General features: G+C 45.1%; 1 protein-coding gene across 1 annotated transcript in view; it reads right to left on the minus strand.

The window, feature by feature from the left end:
• Positions 1–8352, minus strand: part of LAD1 (ladinin 1) — a 38510-nt gene extending 30158 nt beyond the window's left edge. The window contains exon 1 of the mRNA XM_054980980.1: positions 8054–8352. Coding sequence (XP_054836955.1) covers positions 8054–8091 — 38 coding nt within the window. The 5' untranslated portion in view covers positions 8092–8352. The remainder of the gene's footprint in view (positions 1–8053) is intronic.
• Between the last annotated feature and the right edge of the window lie 15566 nt (positions 8353–23918).

Genomic DNA, 23918 nt, shown 5'->3' on the forward strand with positions numbered 1-23918 from the left:
AAATAGATACGTTTCCCAGAATTAGGAAGCATTATAATGATTAATAGCAATCCTAAGCATTAGCTTCAGATATTGCTATTTGACAACAAAAAAAAGCATTTCAACATTACAATTTCCTTTGTTGCCCAGACAACAACCATGAGAAGAAGACCAATAACATGCTCATTTCCTTACAGAAGGGAATTGTGGCTGAGAGCAAGTGACATTCTCAGAGCCATAAAGAACTGGGACAAAAACATGAGTCTCCCAGAGCCAAGCTTAGCTCTCTATCCAATCAACGACAGTGCCTTTCACCCACTACTGTGGAACCTCTTCTATGTTCTGAGCAACAACACCGGTCATTTCCTGCAAAACCTTTTTGGAACAGTGAGACCATTGCATGACTTTTACCATGGGAACTAGGCAGAAGCTACCTATCTGGACAACTTAGTTGGGACAATATTGTTTAGGGTGCTAGTGAAGCAACACAGAGAAAAATCCCTTGTAAAGACTACAAGGAGTCAAGGGCACCATTCATGATGACTGCTTGCAGCTCACCCACGAATTACCCTGCAACATCTTCTGCAAAATGGCAAGCAATTTTGGGACTCGTCCCTTTGCTTGCATAGCACAGCTGCATCAGGCAGCAACATGTCTTGGGCTGACCTTTCACAAAGGGGACCACTAGATATGGAGGCAATACCATACGTAAAAGGATTGTTACCTGTTCTTCCCACTATTATTTACTATTGCAGATGGGAATCTTCTACACCATATTGGGCTGCATATTATGTCCTAAGGGTATCTCGGAAAGGCTCAAGAATCCCAAGCAGTGTTAAGTACTTCACTTGTGCCCAAAAGTGTTTATTAATGAACCTCAAAATTACTGGTTTGGTACAACTGATATCAGACAGAGATAGCCAAGAAACCGTAAGTTTGCTGATCACTCACATTCATTGAAGTAATTGGTGAGAGGAGCTGAATGCCTAGGGAGGGCTTTCCTGTTTGTAACCTGTTGTCAAAACGATATACCATAAGAAAATAAGGTGCAACAGGAAATCATTAGCAACTCCAAGGGCAGGGCTCAGTCTTCCCAAATATCTCTTCCCTTTCCTGCCTTCCAAACTGACAGTGCTCAGCTCTTCTGTTCCTTTATCATAAATACAGAAGGAATGAGACTGGAGATGAAGCCATCCCATTTCTTGAATGAATTAGAGAATAATGAAAACCAGGCAAAAGGCTGGAAGATCCATTTTAAAAAAAACAGCATGCTTTCAGTGCTAAAGACTGAGTCTCCTGCCACCCCCAATTCCAATCAGGGCCCTGGTGTAGGAGAATGGAGGGTAACATTTCCCTCATGCGACTTTCCTAACTTCAGATGCCCCACAAGAGCTGTTCTCTGCCATGATGGGATAGGGTTGCAAGTCCCCTGCCCCCAGCTGCACTGCCCCCCAATTGCTCACTTGGCCAACAGGGTGGAAAAGCACGGGGACTTAGAAGCAATGGGTCTCAGCAGGGCATGATTCTCTAAAAAATAGCCACAAATGCTAAGTTTGAGGCTGATTTTCACAAAAATCACCCACAGCACAACTCGTCGCTTCTATATTATGCCAGAAACAACAGCATTTTCCAATGATGTGAGAATGGGCCCACTGGCCCACCATCACTCACCCCCTAGTTTGGTCCACAGAGGACCTGGCCACCCTGTGTTGGGGGCTAGCCAATGGGAACCCAAGTTGTCTATTTTGAAACTGCTGCTACACTGGCTACCAGTTTGTTTCTGAGTTCAGCTGTGGATATAACCTTTAAAGCTTTTCATATACTGGGGCCCACATATCTAAAGGACCATCTCCTCCCATATATTCCTGTGTGCACCAACTGCAGTCACCATGCTGCCACCTAATGGCTGTTCCCCCACTTAGGATGGCTTGCCTGGGATCAATCAGCGCCCAGAGCTTTTCCATTGTGGCTTGAGCCCCAGCCTTGGAGATCTTCAGGAGGAGCTGCAAGACTTGTTTGTTTGCCAGGGCCTTTGATGGAGTATGAATGGGGGCAGGGGGTGTTAGATGTCTGAGAGCTTTTAATTTTATGTCATTTTAATCTGCAATGTTTGAATTGTTACTTGTAAACTGCCTTGAGCCAAGGCAAGGTATAAATACTTTAATAAATTAACAAATAAACAAACGAGCATGTTGTCTAGTCATTTTCCTAATGAGCTCTGTTCTGGACATTTGAGGTCAGGAAAATGAAGCACAAAGTGTTAACATGCACACCCCATTATGGCTCTGACTCAGATATGGGGCACAGTTGCTACTCAGCAGCACAGAAATGTGGCAGAGATCCGTTCACAGATCTAGCACCTTGTCTGGTTTGACTGTGATATGCCCTTCGTATGCAGGGGCCATGCTAATTTTCTCTGTCCAGTTATAGTATATCTGGGGCTGCCCTGTGCCCCTCATGCCCTACAGCAGTAACTTGGGAGATGTTTCTCTGTTGCCATGGTGTGGCATTGCTGCAGTATTTTATGGCCTGGTATCACATGGACAGGACTAGTCTCATGGCCCTTACTAGTGCAATCACTGACCAGCGGGCATAAAGTAGCATGGATTCACAAGACCCACTCATATAGGTACCAGACCATTAAAAGTTACAGCAACAGCATGGAATGAACTTATGAAAATGCTGTGCCATGCCACTAATGCATAAATGGCGCCTGTACATGGCTTTATTCAGGATAGGTCAAACTCTAGTGGTACTTGAGATTTCATTCATTCAGATTCCGCAGTCATCCTCAGGCTACTTGTCTCCTGTCTGGACTTGACAAGAGCCTGTGAAACTCCACAAAGTCTTTTACTACCTTTAAACTTTCTAGAGAAAGCCATGCATGCCTGACCCATTAAAGGTAATATTACCTTTTGTGTTCATATCCATAATCTCCATCTCGGTTTCTCTGGATTGCTCCTATTATTCTTAGAACCATTCTCAGAGAAAATGTTGTAAGGGCAACTTACTACAAGTTGGGATGAGTATTTCAAGAACATCAAAACTGCCCCATGCTTTTATAACTGTTCATGTGAATCACCTTGCTCTTGTTGCAATGTTTGTGATATTAGATGAGTTAGAACTAATAAAATTGGCCAAAAAACTTCAGAGAGACCTCTACATTATTCAGACCAATAATAAAAACAGTGATGAATTTCAAGTTCTCAGAGAAGTTGGCAAGTAAGTTGGAGCACTCTTGGAGCGTGGCTGTGGCTTAGTGGTAAAACCTCTGCTTTGCATGGAGAAGGTTCCAAGCTCAGTCTCCAGCCTCTCCAAAAGGATCCTGCATCTTTACCTGAGGCTCTGGAGAGCTGCTGCCAGTCAGGGTACACAATACTGACCTTGATAGGCCAAGGGTCTGGCTGACCAATGGCATAAGGAAGCACCATGCATTCACTCGTTACATTCTTTTAAAGTCTTCTTTGTGCAAGCCGTACTGAAACATCACAGTTTGGAAGTTTCCTTTAGGAACCACTTCCTGGGGCTATGTGATCTATTAAGAATACCAGTTTTCATTTTACAAAAAAAAAGAAATCCAACTTGATTATCACATATAAAAATCTAGAAAATGTGGTGTCTATGATGATGCCCATATCTCATGTTCTTGTCACTGTCCCCTCCTCTAGGGTGATATACCTGGGATTCAACTGGCTCCCTGCTAAAGAAGAACACATATCATATTTCTCTGCTATATATGTAGTAATACATATTGGAGAGACTATATAAAGTCAGTGGAATTCTGACTTTATATAGTCTTTATAAAATGAATGTGCAATGCCTGGAGAACCAGGGGGAAGGGGGGAAATCCAGACCATCCCATGATTGGGATTGGAGCCACAGGGCTCCATATTTTATGGCCCTTTGGTACAGAATCACCAATAAGGAATGAGAAGGTGTGGCACTCCAAGAGAAACTGAAATTCTGGGGAAGACCGATGAGCACATAACACTATTGTCATACACTTGGCTCTTAATGTTGGTCATAAACAGAGGTGTGATGGATAATTAGCAAGAATAGGATAATTGTTCTCACTTCCTCTCTTCTAGAGTTAAGGGGGAGGATCCTTGGACAGCCCTCTGGTTGGCTTCCTCATCCATCATGCCTACACCCAAAATAGGTATTCTAGATACACCTGTAGAAAACAGGTTTAAATGCTCAAAGAACAAATAGAAAATAACATATTTTAATATCTTTGATCACAACCTGACTAAAATTAAGCAGTAGGGAGTGCAATTCTAAGCAGAGCTACACCCTTCTAAGCCCAATTACTTAATTTTCACTCATTTCAGCTGATGAATAAATCACCTGTTTAAAGCCCTCCCATTGAATATGGAAGAATTCAGTCATTGTCCAGAAGATTCTCATTATCACTAAACTAACCTCAGAGTTGAAAATTTCAGGATGTTGAATATTCCACACAGTTTCAGTTTCTGCACATACTGCCATGATCATTGTTATAGAAACATTTCATTATACATTTTCTGGATGATTGATACTGACAGAATTCCACTGACTTTATATAGCCTCTCCAAAAGAGTACATAAACACATAAATGTTTTAAATAAATAAATGTATAAATATATCCATCCATGCTCAAAGACCAAATACAGAGAGAATCAATAATTAAAAACAAAGTTTCAAAACCAGGGGTTGTGTCCTATTCATAAACACTTGCTTGCTCCAGTGTAACACGTTTTCTCTATAAGGGAGCAAACACTCAGAACTGGGATCCCAGTTCCCTTGTGGCTAATGAAAAAGTTTGTTTCGTTACTGGTTATAATGCAACAACCATATTATATATCCAATGCCAAACCAAGCCATGGAATATGAATTAATAGATCCACAAATGGAGCTAGGGTCAGATATGGAGGGTTTCTCTATAGACTTGAAGGAAGTCTACGTTTGAAGAACATTCTGAAATCTTTTTTTTTTAAGTCAGGGGATTAAAGTTCCCCAAATAAGAGAAACAACACACATAGTTTTAAGGAAAAAATGCCTATTGAATTCTCAGTTGCTATTTAAGAGGTTGCTAGGCAACCACAACAATATTGCTGAGCCTTCCAAGCCTTGGTTTCTGTAAAGCAAAACTATGATGGGGAGAAGGGGTGGACTTGGAGGAAGGACAGCCCTGGAAAAGGTCCTGTCCCCTTTCCCTGTTATTTTCCCTCATGGAGGAGACATCTCTGGGGACAGATCCAACCGCTCAGCCTGGCCTGTCAGCCATGGCCTCTATGAAACCTGGTACAACAGAGCCCAAGCCAGCAGCCATCATACAACATGGCCTGGCTTGGCTGCCCCCATGCAACCAGACCCAGCCAAACAGCGAACATGAAACAATACAGTCCAGCACAGGGCCAGCACTAGCCACCACAAGTGGGCCAAAATTGGCAGTCACCATGCAACTGGTCCCAACCTAGTCTGGTACCAGTGTGGCCTCCATGCAACTGGGTCAGGGCCATTGGAAGAGGCTGCTAGGGATCACACACAGACCACCAGAATAACATGCACCTGATAAGGTGGGCAATAGTCCAAAATAAATGGACTAGTCTTTAAGGTGCAACTAGATTCCTGCTTGTTTTTCTGCAATATGCTAACATTGTTACCCTCTGCCATTATTACCAGGATAACTGTTCCGCATATATCCCATACAGTCAGCAAGGCCACTGATTGCTGACAATTCCTCCTTATGTGTCATCCCTAGTTATATGCACAAAGCCAGAGATAATCAACCTCCCTTCATTTTCCATATCTGCATTTGGACTTCCAATGCATCTGAATAATTATTAATGAGAACATTGGCACTACACTTACTCAGACCTTGCAGCTTTATCCTTCTAGATGCTTTACATCCTCCAGCACCTAACAGTTTTTCTCTCTCCCTTTACGCAGGGCACACCTTTGTTGTGTGCAGATTTCATGTTCCCTAGGATATTAGAGCAAAACAGGTTGTACTATATTTGTAATTTAGTTGGTATCACACCTAAGATCCCATAACAACTTTGTTATGTGGGTTCACATCCTGCCCTGTATAACACCTCTGGAATGAGGCTCATAGTCAGGGAGACAAAAAAAAAATACATCAACACAAATGGAATAGGAAAAAAATCTCAATGAATGTGATCATGATACTGTCATCAATTTCCATGACCTGCTAATGAATACAGTCCTAATAGGACTGAACCATTCATCACTGTAATTATTAGGGTAATGTGATTTCTTAACAACTGGTTTAAAAATATAGATTGTTAATTGGATTTTAATTATAGTTGCTCCAACAGACAAGCTCTTCAGCACCGTTGACATTGTTCTGAATAGTTTGTATCTGGAGTGAGCATTTACATTTCTTTAAATTCCCCAAAAGTTACAAGACAGCTATTGGGATATGCTGTAAACAGGTTGTTTTCCAGTACATGGGAACATTCTGCATAGGTAATGGGTAAACATATACCTTGGTTGGCATGACAAAAACAGGATGTCCAGATATGGACGGGAGGGCAATAATTGCCCAAGTCTCCATTGTATCAGTTCTTGGTTCAAACTACCTGATGTTTTCTCCAAGAATACATGATGTCATAGGTATTCAACCCTGAGAAATAATTAATCTTCTTTAAATATTCTCAATCTGTTTCCTGCACTGAGATGTTATCATATTTACTGTGATCATTTGGCCAGTAAAAAGCAAGGCTTTTAGGTTGACTTAAAAGATCTACAATCAATTAACATCATGCTACTTTCTGAAATGCTGGTTTCTCTAAAGGCTGTTTGTCTGGCTATCTTCTGTTGCACTTTTCCCACAGGGTGGCTCCTGGGAGCTACCATGGGCCAGTGCAAACACCAATGAATTCAATTGCTGAACTTGGCCCAGGAAGGGCTAGTATCACATGACAGTTTGTGAGCTCACTATGGGTGTGTCTGCAGGGGGCACTCTTTGGGAATCAAAGTATGAGTTTGATCACCACCACAAAGAAGGCAAGAGTGGGGCAGTGAGATGTTGGCAGAGGGTTTGTTCTATCACTCCACATTTTGCTTCCAGTTTAAATCTAAAGTGCTGAAGAAGAGAAATGGAAGAGGTTCCTTTGTGGTAGGAGTTTGTAAAATCTAAGCCTCCGTTCCACCAGCTGTAAAATGGGAATAAAAGCACAGTGGCCTGGGCCACTTTGTTATATCAAAAAAGGCTGTCCTAAACAGAATGGGTTTAGGATTTCACTGTAAATCAAGTGATTTGTGTCCCTGGCATCCTCTTAATGGCCAAGTTCTCCTTGGGTGTACCACTGAGGTTGTATCCTGCATCTCTGGGTCACCTTGAGATAAAAGTTAGATTATTTAGCAATTACCTCTAAGAAAGATGGGGTGCTGTGTTGCCCTGAGTAAGGCTTGTTTATCACTTGATGCTTACAACATCAAGCACTGTATGTGTGAATAAACCATTATAGATATAACATCTGGAAAAACTTTCACACATGTACTCAAAATAATATTTTTCAACCTTATCAGTTCACACACTTACAGTGATTTCAATGGGCTTAGACTGGAGTAACTCTTCTTGGGATTTCACTGTTAGTTATCTCAAACTTGCAAAGGCTGGTTCACATATGCATTGGTCATCACTTGATAGCTGCAACATCAAGCGACGACTTGCATAGTATGTTCACTGTCACAGATATAAACCACCAAAAAGGCCCCTATATATCCTTGCCTCACTTCAAATGCAATGTTTTTCACACAACAGTTTGCACAATCAACCAGCAAAGAAGTTAACAAGGGATGTACCTGTACATGTGAACCACTGAAACTTATTACCTTTCAAGCCTATAGTGAAAGTAACTGTTTCAAAAGTGTCATGCAAATGAGTTGCCGTCCCCAAACAATCATTGTTCTCCTCTTGGGAGACTTGGCAGCAAAGAGGATTTCTCTCTCCCCTCGCTGCTTAAGCACATCGGCTGCATAGCTGGAAACCGACCTGACCTTTTCCTTCCTATACACGCAGGCGATGCCCGAGAAGACCCGTCCTTCCCGTTGGAGCGGCACCCACCTGGAAAGTGCAGACCAGTTCTTTCTGTTAAAGGACATGCTGGTCTCCCCTCTCTGACTCTGGGCTTCTGTGTTGTATCAAGGCGCTCGGCAAACTTTTCAGGGCATCAAGGCAGGAGATAGTTCCGCTGCGAAGAGCCTAGCCGGATGAGCCGCTCCCAGCAGAGCGGTCGGCTGCTGCCTTCCTCCTTTCCCTGCGTAGCTTCGCTTCGCTCCGTGCTGCGCTGCTCACCTTTACCCTGCGGTGCCACCCGTCTACTGCCGGGCTGCATCACATGGTCTCTTATCTACCTTGACAGGCTGGGAGCTGTAATTTGTCTATTAGCAGCACCTTGCAAAAGGCACCCTGCGAGGGTGGGACGTGACCCAGCCTGTGCACAAAGCCAGCCATTCTTTGCCCGGGCTGGGGAAGGGTTTGAATTCAGCTCCACACTCGGGCCAAGGCGCCCTGGGATTTTCGGGGGCAACTCCCTGCTCAGAACCAGTTTTTCCAGCCTCTCCATCTCTGCCTCCGATTTCCCCACGAACGTACAGGCAGAAGAGGTGGAAGGAGGCGAGAGAGGGAGGGGGAAGAGCTGCTCAAGTCATCCGTGTCCCGTTTAATGAGAGGCGCCCGGAACGTCGAGAGCTGCTCGCTTCGAGTCACTTTCATGTCAGTTTCACAAAGAAAAAAACACCCCCTCCCAGCCGAGCCCCTTGCTGGGAAACCTGGCGCCGGCAACCGGGTGCTAGCGGACCCATCCCTCCTGCTTCCTACCGTCGGCGATTCAGGGCAATGGCTGATTCCCAAGAAGTGAGTCAGGACTGCGAAAGAGGAGCTGCAGAGCGGTCGTGAGGCTGGTTTGGAAAGAGCCTGGCGAGGTTAGAAACCAGGCAGGACCCTCCGCAGCACAACACACATCAAACACTTTTGCAGAAACTGAGCACAGTGCGCTAAGGCTGCCAGCCTCCAAGGTAACTCGAAGAGGAGTCCAAGAGCAAAAGAAAGACAAACTTATTCCAGACAAAGAAGGGGGATATGTAATTTGGTTCTAAAACAAAACACAGAATTCTAGATTTGTCCTGGTAGGTCATTCACATGAGCCTGGCATTACAGTTACTGGGCAGTCATTCCTCAGACCGATTACTGGTTACTAATCTGGGATGAATGCTTGGTGTTCAGTTATCAAGGAGAGCTCCTGGTTAGGAGACGATTTCTTGATAGTTGGGGGTCCCTCTGGATCTTTGAGATAACCTCCCTCTAACCAAGGGAAAGCAGAAGGGGAGCAGGGGAGAGATGGCAATTTTGTAAGAGGCAAAGAGCTTCAACATTTCTAGCAGAAGAGAACTAAAGTTTGAGGCGCAGCACTGAAGGGCTACACAAGTTGCTCTTTCGGGAATCTTGCAGGGAAACCACAGGCATGGTTGCCTTGTCCGGGTACAAATAGACCCCTCGTGATGCAATCAATTTTCCATCACCAAGTTGATTTGTTTCATCATCATGGCTGAGGCACCACTGCAGATGTACAGGGAAGGGCAGTAGTCCTCCTCTTCTGACTGCTCAGTATTTTAAAAAAGTAGAAGGCTGGCCTCCACTGATCTGGGTAGCCCAGGCAAGCTCCAGTCTCTACACAAGACAACTTACACTGGGAGGCTCAGGTGACTTACTTTCTGTGTGCTCTTATATTCAAGTGAACTCTGTCTCCCTAGCAGCGCATGTGTATTCACAATAGGAGAACAAATGTAAGATATTTCACTTGAGCATCTCTGTGTAAGAAGTCTTGTGTAGAGAGACTCACAATCTCTTGCCTTGAAAACCCAGTGGGCAGGGAGGGGGGTGTTGCCATAAGTCAGCTATGACTTGACGGCACTTTCCCCCATAAAAGTCTGGCCCAGCTTGTTTTTTATGCCTCCTGCTAATTACACAAACTTTTGCAAACACAATTCCCCACTTACAGAAGGACTGTTGAAAGGCATGTGAAGAGGAAATGAGAGGGGAGAAAACCACCCCCACTGTTTTTCTGAGAACTTTCCCAAAGAAGTTGGGGGTTGGAACATCAAGAGGTGGTGGTGAAGACATTGGAAGTTGCACTCACTCCATCCATGCATGCACATGGGATTGGGTGGATATCAACATCCAACACTGTCAAGTGATCTCATCTGTTGCTGACTCCTGGTGCCCTCCAGTAAAGGAACCCAATCCCCTCCCCTGTTCAGGTGTACTCAGGGGTGGTAGCTAGAGCCCGCATCACAGGAACCCTCTCTGGATTTATGAAGCTGCCTTACACTGCTAGACCATAATAATAATATTATAATAACATTCAATTTATATACCACCCTTCAGGACTACTTAATGCCCACTCAGAGCAGTTTACAAAGTATGTCATTATTATCCCCACAACAAAACACCCTTTGAGGTGGGTCAGGCTCAGTATTGTCTACTCTGAACAGAAGCAGGTGTCCAAGGGGATTCTGTTGGAGTGCCACCCCACTGCCCAACAGTCTCCCTGCTTGAGCTGACTGAGGCAGTCTCAGGTTTGGCATTTAGAACCCAAAGGTTTGTTACCTGGAGAATTCCGGTGTCCCTACTGAGGCTTTTCTGTCTGGAGCAGCTCAGTGCTTCTTGGCCACCATGACAACCATGGGGCTGTCCCAGGACATTCTAGTCCCTATGCAGGGCATATCCTTGGTCTGGTTTTCTCTGGGGACAAAATGCATGGCTCCATAAAGGGGGGATTTCCCACATTGCCCTTGTCACAGGCTGACCATTACCTGGTGAAGATCAGACATCCAGAACCTCTGCAAGTGTGGGGGGTCTGCCTCAGGAAGTTGATGGATCTCGGTGGTTTCCTGACACCTCTTGGGGATTTCCAGTCAGTGAGGTTGGTGCTCGTGTCACAGCCCTGGTCAATCTGCGGGATATGTGGTGGACACCATCATCCTGGGAAGCCCTTTCCCCTCCTGCAGAGCCCAGAATGTCCCCTGCTTTGCCAAGTTGCTCTGAGCAATGAAGCAGTTGTGTGGTTGGCTGGAGGAAAACTCAAAGTGAGTTTTAAACCAAGGTGAGAACACATTATTGTGCCTACTCTGTGGCACTTATGGTGATAAAGTGAGTTCGCTTTTACACCACCATTGCATGTGCAATGCCATTTGGCACAGTTTTTCTAGGTTGTGCAGGGACTCTTATCCCAGGCCCCTAGGGATGTAACATGGAAAACATACAGGCCCACAGTGATACTTTTGCAATATATTTTGCAGAGAAAAGCACTCGCATCCGCTCTGTCTTAGATCCCACAGTTGGTGCAGTTCAGTCTCGGGATGCCATTGAAGTGCAGCCCAGGCCTAGTTGTATGGATGGCTTTCTGTTGGTGAGGCCTGAAGAACTGGCCAAGCTACTTAGAAATGTGCAGCCTATCACATTCATACTTGACCCTCGCCCTTCATGGCTGTTGGCATCAAGCTGGGCTGGGTTGCTTGACTGGGTCTGGGAGGTATAAATGCCTCTCTGCAGGAGAGTGTAGTTCTCACTGCCTTCAAAGAGGCAGTTGTGTGATCCCCGCCCCTCCTGAAGAGGGCATCCCTGGATTCCACTGACCTCCATAATTACTGCCCGGTTACCAATATTCCGTTTTTGTGCAGGGAGCTTATGCTGGTAGTGGCTGTGTAGGTTCAGGAAGTCGTGGAGGAGATGGATTATCTCGAGCCAATGGCTGGAGGTGCTGCTGGATCTTGGCCTATGATTGGAGGCTCAGGTCTGCTCCATGGCATGGAGACCTTATCATCTCTGGTTGGTTCGCCGGCTTTGACCGTTCCTTGAAAAGCATGTTCTGGACACAATAGTCCATGCTCTGATCATATCCAAGTTAGTTTACTGCAATGCACTCTGCAAGGACTACTTTTGAAAACAGTCCAAGAACTTTAGCAAATGCAGCAGCCAGGCAACTGTCAGGGGCTGGATATAAGGATCTCATCACTCCAGTGCTGAAGAACCTGCAGTGGCTGTCCATTTGTTTCTGGGTACAATTCAGTTCAAAGTGCTGGTTCTTACCTTTAAAGCCCTACGTGGCTTGGGGCCAGGGTACTTGAAGAAAGGCCATCCAGTTAATATCTTCCTCCCAAGCCCTATTCTCCATGCCCCCACCGTCAGAGGTGAGATGGGTGGCAACCAGAGACAGCTTTTTCAGTAATGACACTTGGACCATGGAATCACTTCCTCTTGACAATTGTCTGGTGCATAAACTACTTTCTTTAACACATCAGGCCAAAATGTTTCTCTTTACCCAGGCTTTTAATTAATTAAGGAGTTGATCATTTAATATCATTTGTATAGTTGCTTTTAGCCTGAAAACTGCTTGATGATTTATGCTTTACCCTCTGGCTGAGTGTTTTAATTAACAGTTTTTAATGTTCTATGTTTTAACTATGTTTATTTTGTAAGCCACATTGGGCAGGTTCTTCTGGAGAAGTGGCATAATATTTTAATTAATAAATACATATTTTGTGGTTAATTTGTCTACAGTTAGTGTAACCAGATGAAGCAGATCAATGTTTGACTCAATACCCAGATTTACTGATAGACTGTTATTGTGATCTGTTCGGTTGGAGGCTGAAAGTACAGGATCCCCCCCCCCGAGAACTGCAAGAAATTTAAAAGAGAGATAATTGCTGGTTGTGTGAACACTAACTCCCGTCATATCTAATAAACAGGTGTTTCAGGTTTTTATATTCTTTCTGGCTAATGCTGGTTGCAGAAGAAGCTATTTTTAAGTTCAGGTAGTAAAAACACACAAAGTGTCATTCTGGGGATTTCCACAATCTCTATGGTAAAGACCATAGGGAATAGGGGAAATTCCTAGAACATCACAGACAGTCATCTGGAAATGATGTCATAGCATTTACTACATTGTTTCCACACATTTTTTTCTCCCACTGCTTGGTTGAGTGAGCATAGCCAATATGGTGTGAGGGTCTTCCTTGGGCAGGCGATTGGCAACCATAGTACCAGCTCACCCTTTGCCTCCTCTGCAGTTCAGGAAGTGGCAGTTGGAGAGCTGGTACTCATCATTTGTGCAACTATGGGCATAGATGGCTTTAAAAGGATATTATACAGATTTGTGGAGGATAGGTTTGTCAATGGCTACTAGAAGACTAAAGGATACGGACACACCCCAGGAACCACGACCAGGAAGATTCTACCTACTACCCAAAATCCACAAAGCGGGTAACCCAGGACGCCCAATTGTTGCAGGAAAATGCACCATCACAGTAGGAGTCTCGGGATACATGGACTCTATCCTCAGGCCCTATGCCACCAGTACACCCAGCTATTTACGGGACACCACTGACTTCCTCAGGAAAATACAATCCATTGACAACCTACCAGATGACACCATCCTAGCAACCATGGATGTGGAGGCCTTGTACACTAATATCCCACATGCAGATGGATTGCAAGCCATACGGAATATTATCCCGGACAAAACCACAGCAAACCTCGCCACTGAACTTTGTCACTTCGTACTCACTCACAATTACTTCGAATTTGGTGACAACTTATATCTACAGGTTAATGGCACAGCCATGGGCACACGCATGGCACCACAATATGCTAACATATTCATGGCGGACTTAGAGCAACGCTTCCTCAGCTCCCATCCACTGGAACCACTACTATACTTAAGATTCCTGGATGACATCTTCATCATTTGGACCCATGGGAAGGAAGCCCTTGAGAGATTTCATCAGGACTTCAATAACTTTCACCCTACTATCAACTTAAGCCTGGACCACTCTACACAACAGGTACACTTCCTGGACACCACTGTACAACTACATAATGGACGAATAAATACCACCTTATACCGGAAACCAACAGACCGATACTCATATCTACATGCCTCCAGCTTCCACCCTAAACATACCACTCGGTCTATTGTCTACAGCCAAGCCTTACGTTACAACCATATCTGCTCCAATGCTCTCGACCGAGACTCACACTTAAGAGATTTACAACAAGCATTTTTGGGACTACAGTACCCACCAAATGAAGTGAAGAAACAAATTAACAGGGCCAGACTAGTACCCAGAAACAGTCTGCTCCAGGACAAACCTAAAGGAACTAACAACAGAACACCACTGGTTGTCACCTATAGCTCCCAGCTCAAACCCATCCAACGTATCATCAGTGAGCTACAACCCATCCTGGAAAATGATACCTCTCTCTCAGAAGCCCTGGGTGGAAGACCTTTCCTTGCCTACAGACAGCCCCCCAATCTTAAACGACTCCTCACTTACAATCATGAATCGGCCAGCAGAGTCACCAGCACAGGTACCAAGTCCTGCAACAGACCCAGATGCCAGCTCTGCCCCTATATCTACCCAGGGAATACAATTACAGGACCCAATGGCATCAACTACACTGTCTCTGGCTCTTACAGCTGCTCATCCTCCAATCTGATATATGCCCTCATGTGCCAACAATGTCCCTCTGCTCTGTACATTGGACAAACCAGCCAACCTCTACGCAAAAGAATAAATGGACACAAATCTGACATTAGAAATGGAAACGTCCAAAAACCAGTGGGAGAACACTTCAATCTACCAGGACATTCCACCAAAGACTTAAAGGTCGCTGTGGTTCAACAGAAACCTTTCAAAAACAAAATCCAACGGGAGGCTGCTGAATTGGAATTCATATGCAAATTTGACTCTGTCAAGCAGGGACTGAATAGAGACTATGAATGGTTATCACATTACCACAGGTAACAGATTCTCTTTACAGAGGCGTGATCTGGGGGAGCCCAGTGACGCCTGGTGTGAGCTTTCGGGGACCACAGTTCTCTTTGTCAGATGCAACTGGCAGGGAGAGCTGTGGTTACCGAAGGCTTATACTACATAGGAATTGGATACCTTCACTGCTACAAACTGACTGCACACCAAAAGGAAATGTTTACATTTCCAAGCAAAGGAATGTTTTGATTGCCTCTATGCTAATTGCATTCTGCCTTCTTGTGATTTATGCTCCCCTCCTTCCCTCTCTTTCCCCCTCCTCTTCTGTATCTGCCCAGTTTTGATCAGGCATCTGACGAAGAGAACTTGATTCTCGAAAGCTTATGCTATAATAAAATTGGTTAGTCTTAAAGGTGCTACTGGACTCTTTTTGATTTTAGTAAACTTCTGATTACTCATGCTAGGAGGCAACATCAGGGGCAGGCCATATCCTCTGCACTGTATTTGGTCCTCCAGGGCAACTGATTGGCCACTGTGTGAAATGGGATGCTGGATTCAATGGACCACTGACTACTGGTCTGATCCCCCAGAATTCTTTTTCTGTTTTTATGAGAGCCATTATGATACCATGTGAAGTTTCCTTACACTGAATTAGCACACTTGTCCACATTAATATATGAAGCTGCTTTATACTAACCCTGGCCACACAATTCCTCTACTTGTTGGTTGAACATGTGGTGGGAGACAGTTGGCACAAAAGCACTGGCCCTGCCCCATGCCTCTGTGTGATCCCCAGATCATGTGCATGGTGAAAATGCATGGCAGAAGTGTCTGCGCGCACAGTCCATGATCAGCAACAATCAGGGCTGGTATTTTCTGCTTTGCCTGGCAACGGTTTCCCAGGATTTCAGGCAGGGGTTTTTCCCATCATCTACTTCCTGGTCCTTTTTTGCTGGAGATGCTGGTGTTTGGACCTGGGATGTTCTGAACTCAAAGTAGATGCTGCGCCACTGAGCTACAGCCACTTCATCTAGTTCAATATTATCTGCTCTGACAAGCAGAGGCTCTTCACAGTCTTGGGTAAAGTCAAGAGAGATCTTCCCCAAGTTCTGTTACCCAAGATCTTTGAATTGGAAATGCCAGCGATTGAACCTGGGATTCTCTGTAGGCAACGCATGTTCCCCCTCTCACCAGTACAGTTTCCTCCAGCAGGCAGCGGTTTTCTGCTCAAAATAAGTTATGCCATGTATGCGTTTTGTACATACATGCTAACGGGGCCTGAACTTGCTGAAACAGAGAGGGAAAGAGGGTTGTAGGGGATAACTCAATGAATGTGCGCCATAGCAGGGGAAAAGGCAAACTCTATGCTGGGAATTATTAGGAAAGGGACTTAAAATAAACCTCCAATATTATAATCCTCCTGTACAGATCTATGGTGCAGTCTCATTTGGAATCCTGTGTGCAGTTCTGGTCACCATATCTCAAAAGGGACATTGCAGAGCTGGAAAAAGTACAGAAGAGGGCCACCAGGGTGATTAAGAGATTGGAGAACCTTTCCGAAAGGCTAAAGAATCTGGGGCTTTTCAGTTTAGAAAAGAGACAACTAAGGTGGGACAAGAGAGAGGCTTATAAAATTATGCATGAGGTAGAGAGGGTGGACAGAGAGAACTTTTTCTCCCTCTCCCATAATACCTGGACTCGAGGGCATCTAATGAAGCTGATGGGCAGTAAATTCACAACAGGCAAAAGGAAATACTTTTGTACACAACAAGTGATTATGATGTAGAATTCACTGACAGAGGATGTACTGATGGCCACAGGCACAGACAGCTTTAAAGAGGGATTAGACAGAATCATGGAGGATAGGTCTACTAGCCATGGTGACTAAAGGGAACCTGCACTTTCAGAGGCAGTGAACCTCTCAATACCAGTGCCAGGAGGTCACGTCAGACTCTGTGTCCCATTGTTGGCCCTCAGTAGCAACTGGTTGGCCACTGTATGAGACAGGATGTTGGACTAGATGGACCACTGGCCTGATCTAGCAGGGTTCTTCTTATATAAACCAAATGTGCTTATTTGATTAAAAAATGCTGAATCTTTTGGCAAATGAGTAATCTTTGGGGGGCAAAGGAGTAAAAACAAAGTTCTGGATCTCAACCAGAAAAAGACAAAGAATAGTAACTAGTTTGATAAGTCACTGAAGAGTCAGAACTGTGCTTTACCAGCCCCACTGCGCTAATATTATGTTGATGCCAGTGCAAATTTTGCTTCATGACTCTGTAGGATTTTTTATGACGTTTGGAATGCAAGATTGTGCATGTGTCACACACTTGTATGTTCAGCTACTTACTGCAATTGAGCTTTTCAGCACAACTGCTGAGCCCAGAATCTCAGCATTCGTTTTTAAGAGAGCATATGTTTTGTCCTTGTGATAGAGAGGAAATGGGAAATGTTTGGAAAGACAAACAGGGAGGAAGTAATGGGACCACCATTGCCAACAGTTTGCTTTAAAATTCATAGGAGAGAAGAATGTTTGTGGAAATAAAATTGAGGGGGTTGACCCACTGACTTGAAGCAGTCTCAGCACATGTGATCCTATACTAATGGGTCTTATATGTGAGTTAAGAAATTTGGTTAGATCCAACCTTTTGTGGACAGAGTCAGTCCACAGAATAGATCTTTGTGCCTACCTCTTTCCTGTTCAGCTCCCTGAACCCCAGTCAAGCTGCTCCTAAGAGTCAGGGGACCATCAGGAAGAACATGGAACGCACCAGAGGGAAGTACATCAAGAAGAGGAATTGGCAGTAATCTTTATACCCCTGTAAATGCCTATGTAAATGGAGAAAGCTCCATGCTAGCGTAAGAGCAGGAGAGAAAGGATTTCTACAGATTCTTCCTTCTTGCCACAGTCCCTGTACTTCATCCATACCATAATGTTCCTGAGGGCTCCAGTACATGCTGCATTTTCCTTGTGCCTACCCTATATTGTCTCATTCAGAAATGTGCCGTGAATTTTATGCATGGAACTCATTTCCATCACTTATATGTGAGGGCAATTTGCATCAGAATTGTGGTTCCCAGAGAGGGGGACTTTAACCACCCCCCATGCTATTCTCCCAATCTGAAATATCCCCAGGGAGCTGATATTTGCCCTGTTAAGAAAACTTGCGTGTGGTCATGAGCACATGGACAAATATCAGCTCCCTGGGGCTAACAATGGAGTGGAGAAAAAGGCTTAAGACCCTCCACTCTGTGTGCACCATGCTCCTAGACCGAACAGGACCCACATGTGCCTGGGAATTGAGCTGCAAGCATAGAACTTGCTATATGTGTCTGATCGACAGGACACAAGGAATACATGATGTGTATATGGGCCCAAGTTTGAGTATCTTCCGGCTCTGGAGGACAGTACAGGGGGGTGCAGGGGGAAAGGAAGGTAGCCAAGACGCCTTCCATGAACTTGCCCCATTTGTACAAGAGTTGGATCCAACCTTTAGACTTTTGGCCCAGACATCATGGGAGGTGTTTTGGGGAGAAATGGGCATCCATTAGCACAAATGTCCAGTGCTTTACAGTTTGAGAAGCACTCTCAAATATTCAGTTTAGCTGTGTACATTAATCTCATGTAAGCATTTGACAAAGTACTCGCTCCAGAAAGGTGTAACTGAAGGGTCTGGTTCAAGTTCTCCCACGAAGCACACAGCTCTCCCTTTCGCAATCTGTTCTGCACTGCCTGTTCCCTCCCTTATTTTGATTCCCTGCATTTCATGTTCTTATCCAATAAACCTGAGCAACTGGTTGGTTTGCAAGCAATCTCTCATCCCGCAGGCTGAAAGGGAGGGGAATTTCTTGCTTTTGACAGTTGAATGCAGACTGTTAACATAGCATTATTTTAATGAAAGGTTCCTGACTGTAATTATCCTTTAAAATGATAAATCTGTCAAAAAGTCCTTCTCTTACTTTTTGAACAAATTTTTTCTCTGTAATCTGCTCTTCTTCTGCAATTTTTCATGCATGCTAAAAATTCAGTCCATTTGAAGAAAGCCTGCAATAATGTCAATTCATTATTTATGAAGGACCTGATAAGTTCACATCTCCCCAATTAGCAGTGTTGAAGCAACAGGCCATTGTGCTTTGTGACCAGAACAGAATTAGTCTTCAAAAGTCACTGCCATAGGGCTTTGTAAAGGTAATGATAAGCCTGACAGATGTCTGCAAAGGATTAGGCATCTACATGGACAATGGAAACACCTACCGTTAGCAGAGACATTTCTAAAGGATACAAAGCTTTGTGCTTCAGAGATTAACTATAATAACAGAAATTCAGATTTCCCCCCCAAAAAAATAAACAAGAAAAGTCATATCAATTTATAAGCAACTTGTTAGAGGCCGTGGTGGGTTTTTGAGATAATGTTCTGGATATTTCTTTATAAATATTAAGTCTGTTCATCCTACTATATAAACGGCTAAATATATACAAGATAACTCACTTCCTACCCTGGTGCACCTCCAGAGGGCGCTGCTGTGGAGGGAAGCCCAGATGAGGCAGCCAGACCTCCAGAGAGTGCATCATGGTGGGAAACCCAGGGCCAGGATCAAGCGTGAAGCAGGCGGCAATGTCTGCCCTCCCCTTCACCCAGGTGGGATCAGGAACAGAGCAGGTGGCAATGCCTGCCTGCCCTTCACACCGCTGGGATCAGGAGGGAACAGGTGGCAATGCCCGCTCCCTGCCTTCACCCAGCTGAAATCAGGAGCAGAGCAGGTGCAATGCCCGTCTGCCATCTTCACCCAGCTGGGATCAGGAGCAGAGTAGGTGCAATGCTTGCCTGCCCTTCACACTGCTGGGATCAAGAGGGGAGCAGGTGGGAATGCCTGCCCCCTGCATTCACTCAACTGGGATCCGGAGTGGAGCAGGTGGCAATGCCCACCCTCCACCTTCACCCAGCTGGGATCAGGAGTGAAGCAGGTGGCAATGCCTGCTTCCCGTCATCACCCAGCTGGGATCAGGTGTGGAGCAGGGTGCAATGCCCGCTCCTGCCATCACCCAGTTGGGATCAGGAGCAGAGCAGCTGGAAATGCCATCCCCTCTTCACCCAGCTTGGATCAGGAGCAAAGTAGGTGGCAATGCCCACTCCCCCCTTCACACGGCTCAGATCAGGAGCAGAGCAGTGGCAATGACCACCCGTCACCTTCAGCCAGCTGGGATCAGGCGCAGAGCAGGTGGCAATTGCTGCCCTCCCTTCGCTCAGCCGGGATCAGGTGCAGTGGAGGTGGCCATGCCTGCCCCCCCCGCCACCTTCAGCCAGGGTCAGTGACAGAAGGGGAGGGAATGCCCGCCCACCCTCCCCTTTCTACAGCCCGTTGTATTTTTTCCCACAAAGGGCTTTGTTGTTAGTCATCCACATTTGCACTGGAACGACTGCATCTTTGGGAAAGATCTGGATTAGGTTCATTGTCAAGCTGCAGCAAACAAGGCACAGTTATTATTCAGGTGGACCTAATGAGAAGAGCTTCCCCAAAGCCTCTTGTACTAAGCAGGAATTTGAACCCAACTCTCTCCAGTCTAAGGAAAATATGAATGCCCTTGTGCTGATGTTAACAGCAATGGGCTTCCTTGCAAGTAAATGGGGGAATTAGCAGCAAGGAGGAAGGCTATGCAAGAGGGGTAACTACGGGATAAACTCCATCAATATTTATGAGGTCCCTTCCCTAAGGAAGCAAATGAGACCAGTGATCTTGAATAAAAGAGTATCTTTATTGAAGGGGAAAAGCTCTCTCTCACACACAAAAGAGATTGTTTGCAAACACACCACATGCCTAGGAAAAACAGTGGTGAAAGTGGAAGAGATTTGAGGGATTTCAGGGCAATAATTACCTATCCGGAGAGCAGAGTAGTCCACTGAGGAAGAGTTTAAAATGTGCAGCATTCTCGGCCAGGAGAGAGAAAGCCTTAGGGAAAGTGACCCCAAGGGATCAGCACTTGGATCCAGAAGGCATGTACTGTTTGAATGGGGCAAAAGCCCTGGTTCTTATAGGGCAAAACATGTCCTGAGGCTGGGAATCCCCCCTCAGCTGTTGGAACAAAGACCCTAAAGGTCAGTTCTTTTGGTGCTACACCTCTGAAGATGCCAGCCACAGCTGCTGGCGAAACGTCAGGAACTACAATGCCAAGACCACGGCAATACAGCCCGGAAAACCCACAACAACCATTGTTCTCCGGCCGTGAAAGCCTTCGACAATACAAAGACCCTAAAGGTCAGTTCCTGAGAATTACAAAGGTTTGATTATTTTGATTACTTGCTGCCGGGGTGTGTGAAAGGAAATGCAAAGTCTCTCCTGCTGCCTCATAAAGGGGCAGTTTACTAATGAATCTCTCCGGAGATGAGTTGATGAATTTAGATAGGAACGGCATCTTCCCAGGGACAAATTATAAACTTATAAGTGCTGACTGATTGCTCCTTGATCTTGAGGGTGGGGATTTCATCACAGAAAGAGGGTATCAGAATGTGCTGAGAGGGATGACTCAATGAGATCCTGTCTTATCACAGCTCATGCCTGTAGCTGAAAAGGCCATAAATACAGTCACCGTAGTCACTCTGCATTTGCATGGATGTCTTATTCATGCTTGATCTCCTGGGTGGGACTCAGCAATGCTCGCTGCCCTGTAAGCAGTTGGCCAGGCCTCCACCACCTTTAATAGCCATTTTAACATGGCTGTGTGTGATATTAAATGGCACCAGGCCTCTGGATTTAAAATGGCAGTTTGTATTACAGCCAGAGGACTGCCAACTAATAATTGCTGAGTCCTGCCTGACAGACCGAGGCATGAATGGAATGCCGCATAGGAATGCAGCGTGATCAGTGGTGATTGGATTTGCAGTGTCCCCAGCCCCTAAGGAATCCAGCGCAACAAAGGTCTCGTAGAGTCATCCCCACATAAAACAATCCTTTCCCTTCTTCTGTGATGAGGTCTCCTATCCTTGATTGAGGAGCTAATCAAATGACATTCATAAACACTTACAGTTCATTCCTGGGAAGGTACATTCCCCAACTAAATTCATCAACTTAGCTCCAGTGGACTTCATTAAAAACAAATTTTGCATTCTCTTTCACACACACCAGCAGCTACCAATCAAGGTAATCAAACCTTTTGTTGACTCCAGGAGGCTGTTGTTCCAACAGCTAGGTAGGCTACCCCACCTCAGGGCACATTTTACCCTATAAAAGTAGTGCTCTGGCCTTATTCAAATCATGCATGCTTCCAGGCTGCTCCCTTAGGGTTGCTTCCCTAAGCCTCTCTCTCCGTACATGCTTACCAGATCCAAAGTGCTGTTCCCTTGAGGTTTGCCCTAAGCCTCTTGCTCTGCTGGCCGAGAACACTGGCATTTGAAGCTACTCTCTTCTCCTGCTGACTGGACTACTCTTCAGGATGGGTAGATATACTTATTCCCCTCTCTCTGTCCCAACTTCTGGTTAGCTTCCTAGGACTCAGTGAGTGTGACCATTTCCCCCCTGAATTTCTGTGTGTATGTGCATGCATTTTTCCTTTCTAATAAAAGATTGGTATTTGAACTTAAGCATCAATCTCGTTTGCTATTTCAGAAGGGATCCTGTAAACATTGGTGAACAAGAGCCCGTAGTTACCGGCCTTTTGCATAGCCATCTTCCTTGCTTGCTAATTCCCCCCATAAGTTCTCTAATCAACCAATTCCGGTAATAGATCAGCCAGCTGGAATTCCTCCTGATGCAGATCAGGCTGCATTAATTGAGGGGCCCTGTGATTTTTATATCACAGGCAGCTATCAAACAGTTGTAAAATATGGCGGAGGCCGGGGCTGACTACTTACATTGATGTGATTCAACCACAGTAAAGGACACTTTGCTGTTCCATTATAGCAAGGGGGCTTAACAGTGTGTCTGCACATCTCTGACAATGGACATCCTTTCTTAGAATTGCCTCATTCTTTGTGCATTCACCTGATGCCTTCAACAGCCACATGGTTTACACATGAAGCTGCCTTATAGTGAATCAGACTGTGTTGGTCCATCAAGGTCATCTACTCAGACTGGCAGTGAGTCTCCAGAGTTTAGGCAGAGGGCTTTCACGTCACCTACTGCCTGGTCGTATTCACTGAAGATGCTGGGGATTGGACCTGGGACCTTTTGCATGCAAAGCAGAGGATCTTCTACAGAGCCACAGCCCCTCTGGGAACACAGTGTATACATTGCCTTGGGTTCTACGGTGGAAGAAAAGTGGGATATAAATGAAAGACATAAATAAATGGGCCCATCTCCTTTTTTCCCTGGCACATGAGGAACTGCATATAGTGACATTATAGGAGAGTTAAAACAAGAAGATGCAATCTTTGGGTTTTATTTCTAAACTGCACAGGCTGTGATTGGAGAACATCAAGCATTTCCAGGATATTGTTGTGAACATGCACTGTGCTAATAGCAAATGAGGCTTTAATTGGTGGTTGGAAGTACTTCCATAAATGAGCATCAAGGACTTTTAATGACTGGCGGCTACTAACAATCAAGTACTCTCCACTGATAAGTAAGGGTCAGAGAGAAAGTGTCAGTTGGAATCTAACTGGCAGAGAAGACAGAAATCTGTTGTTAACAAGAAGTCTTGAGAGGACTAGAGTTTGCTATTACTTCTTAGGACATTGTTGCTGTTTTAAAGATCAGTGCTGTTTAGATCCCTGCCTCCCCCCACCCCCAAATAAATGTATATTACAAAATCATAGCCGGTCTCCAGGACTCTTTCCTTACAAAGGAACTAACCCTGAAAGGCTGCCTCTGGGAGATCGCAAAGCATTATGGGAATGTATTTTAACTCTGCACTGTCAAGGGGGTGCTAATCCATATCCCGTTGAAGGTGCAATTGATTTGAATGATGCTGCTCAGGCTGCAATGGACAGCTCCTCAGGCATGCCCGACCTGCGATATCGTCCTCTGACAGTTTGTGAAGCAGCATCCGACCCAAGCAGACTTTGCACTGCATTGGGTCCTGCTTTAGCCAGGAGCACAGTGGTGGTTGGCTCTGTAGCTTGCAGAGATCAGATATGCTGCATCAGTGCACACGAGCCACAGCAAAACTTTGAGCAGGCATTCTCTAATTATTTGTGAGCTTTTCTCCCAAAGCAGAACTTTTG

The sequence above is a fragment of the Eublepharis macularius genome, chromosome 5, assembly GCF_028583425.1.
Source record: "Eublepharis macularius isolate TG4126 chromosome 5, MPM_Emac_v1.0, whole genome shotgun sequence".
Classification (NCBI taxonomy): Eukaryota; Metazoa; Chordata; class Lepidosauria; order Squamata; family Eublepharidae; genus Eublepharis; species Eublepharis macularius.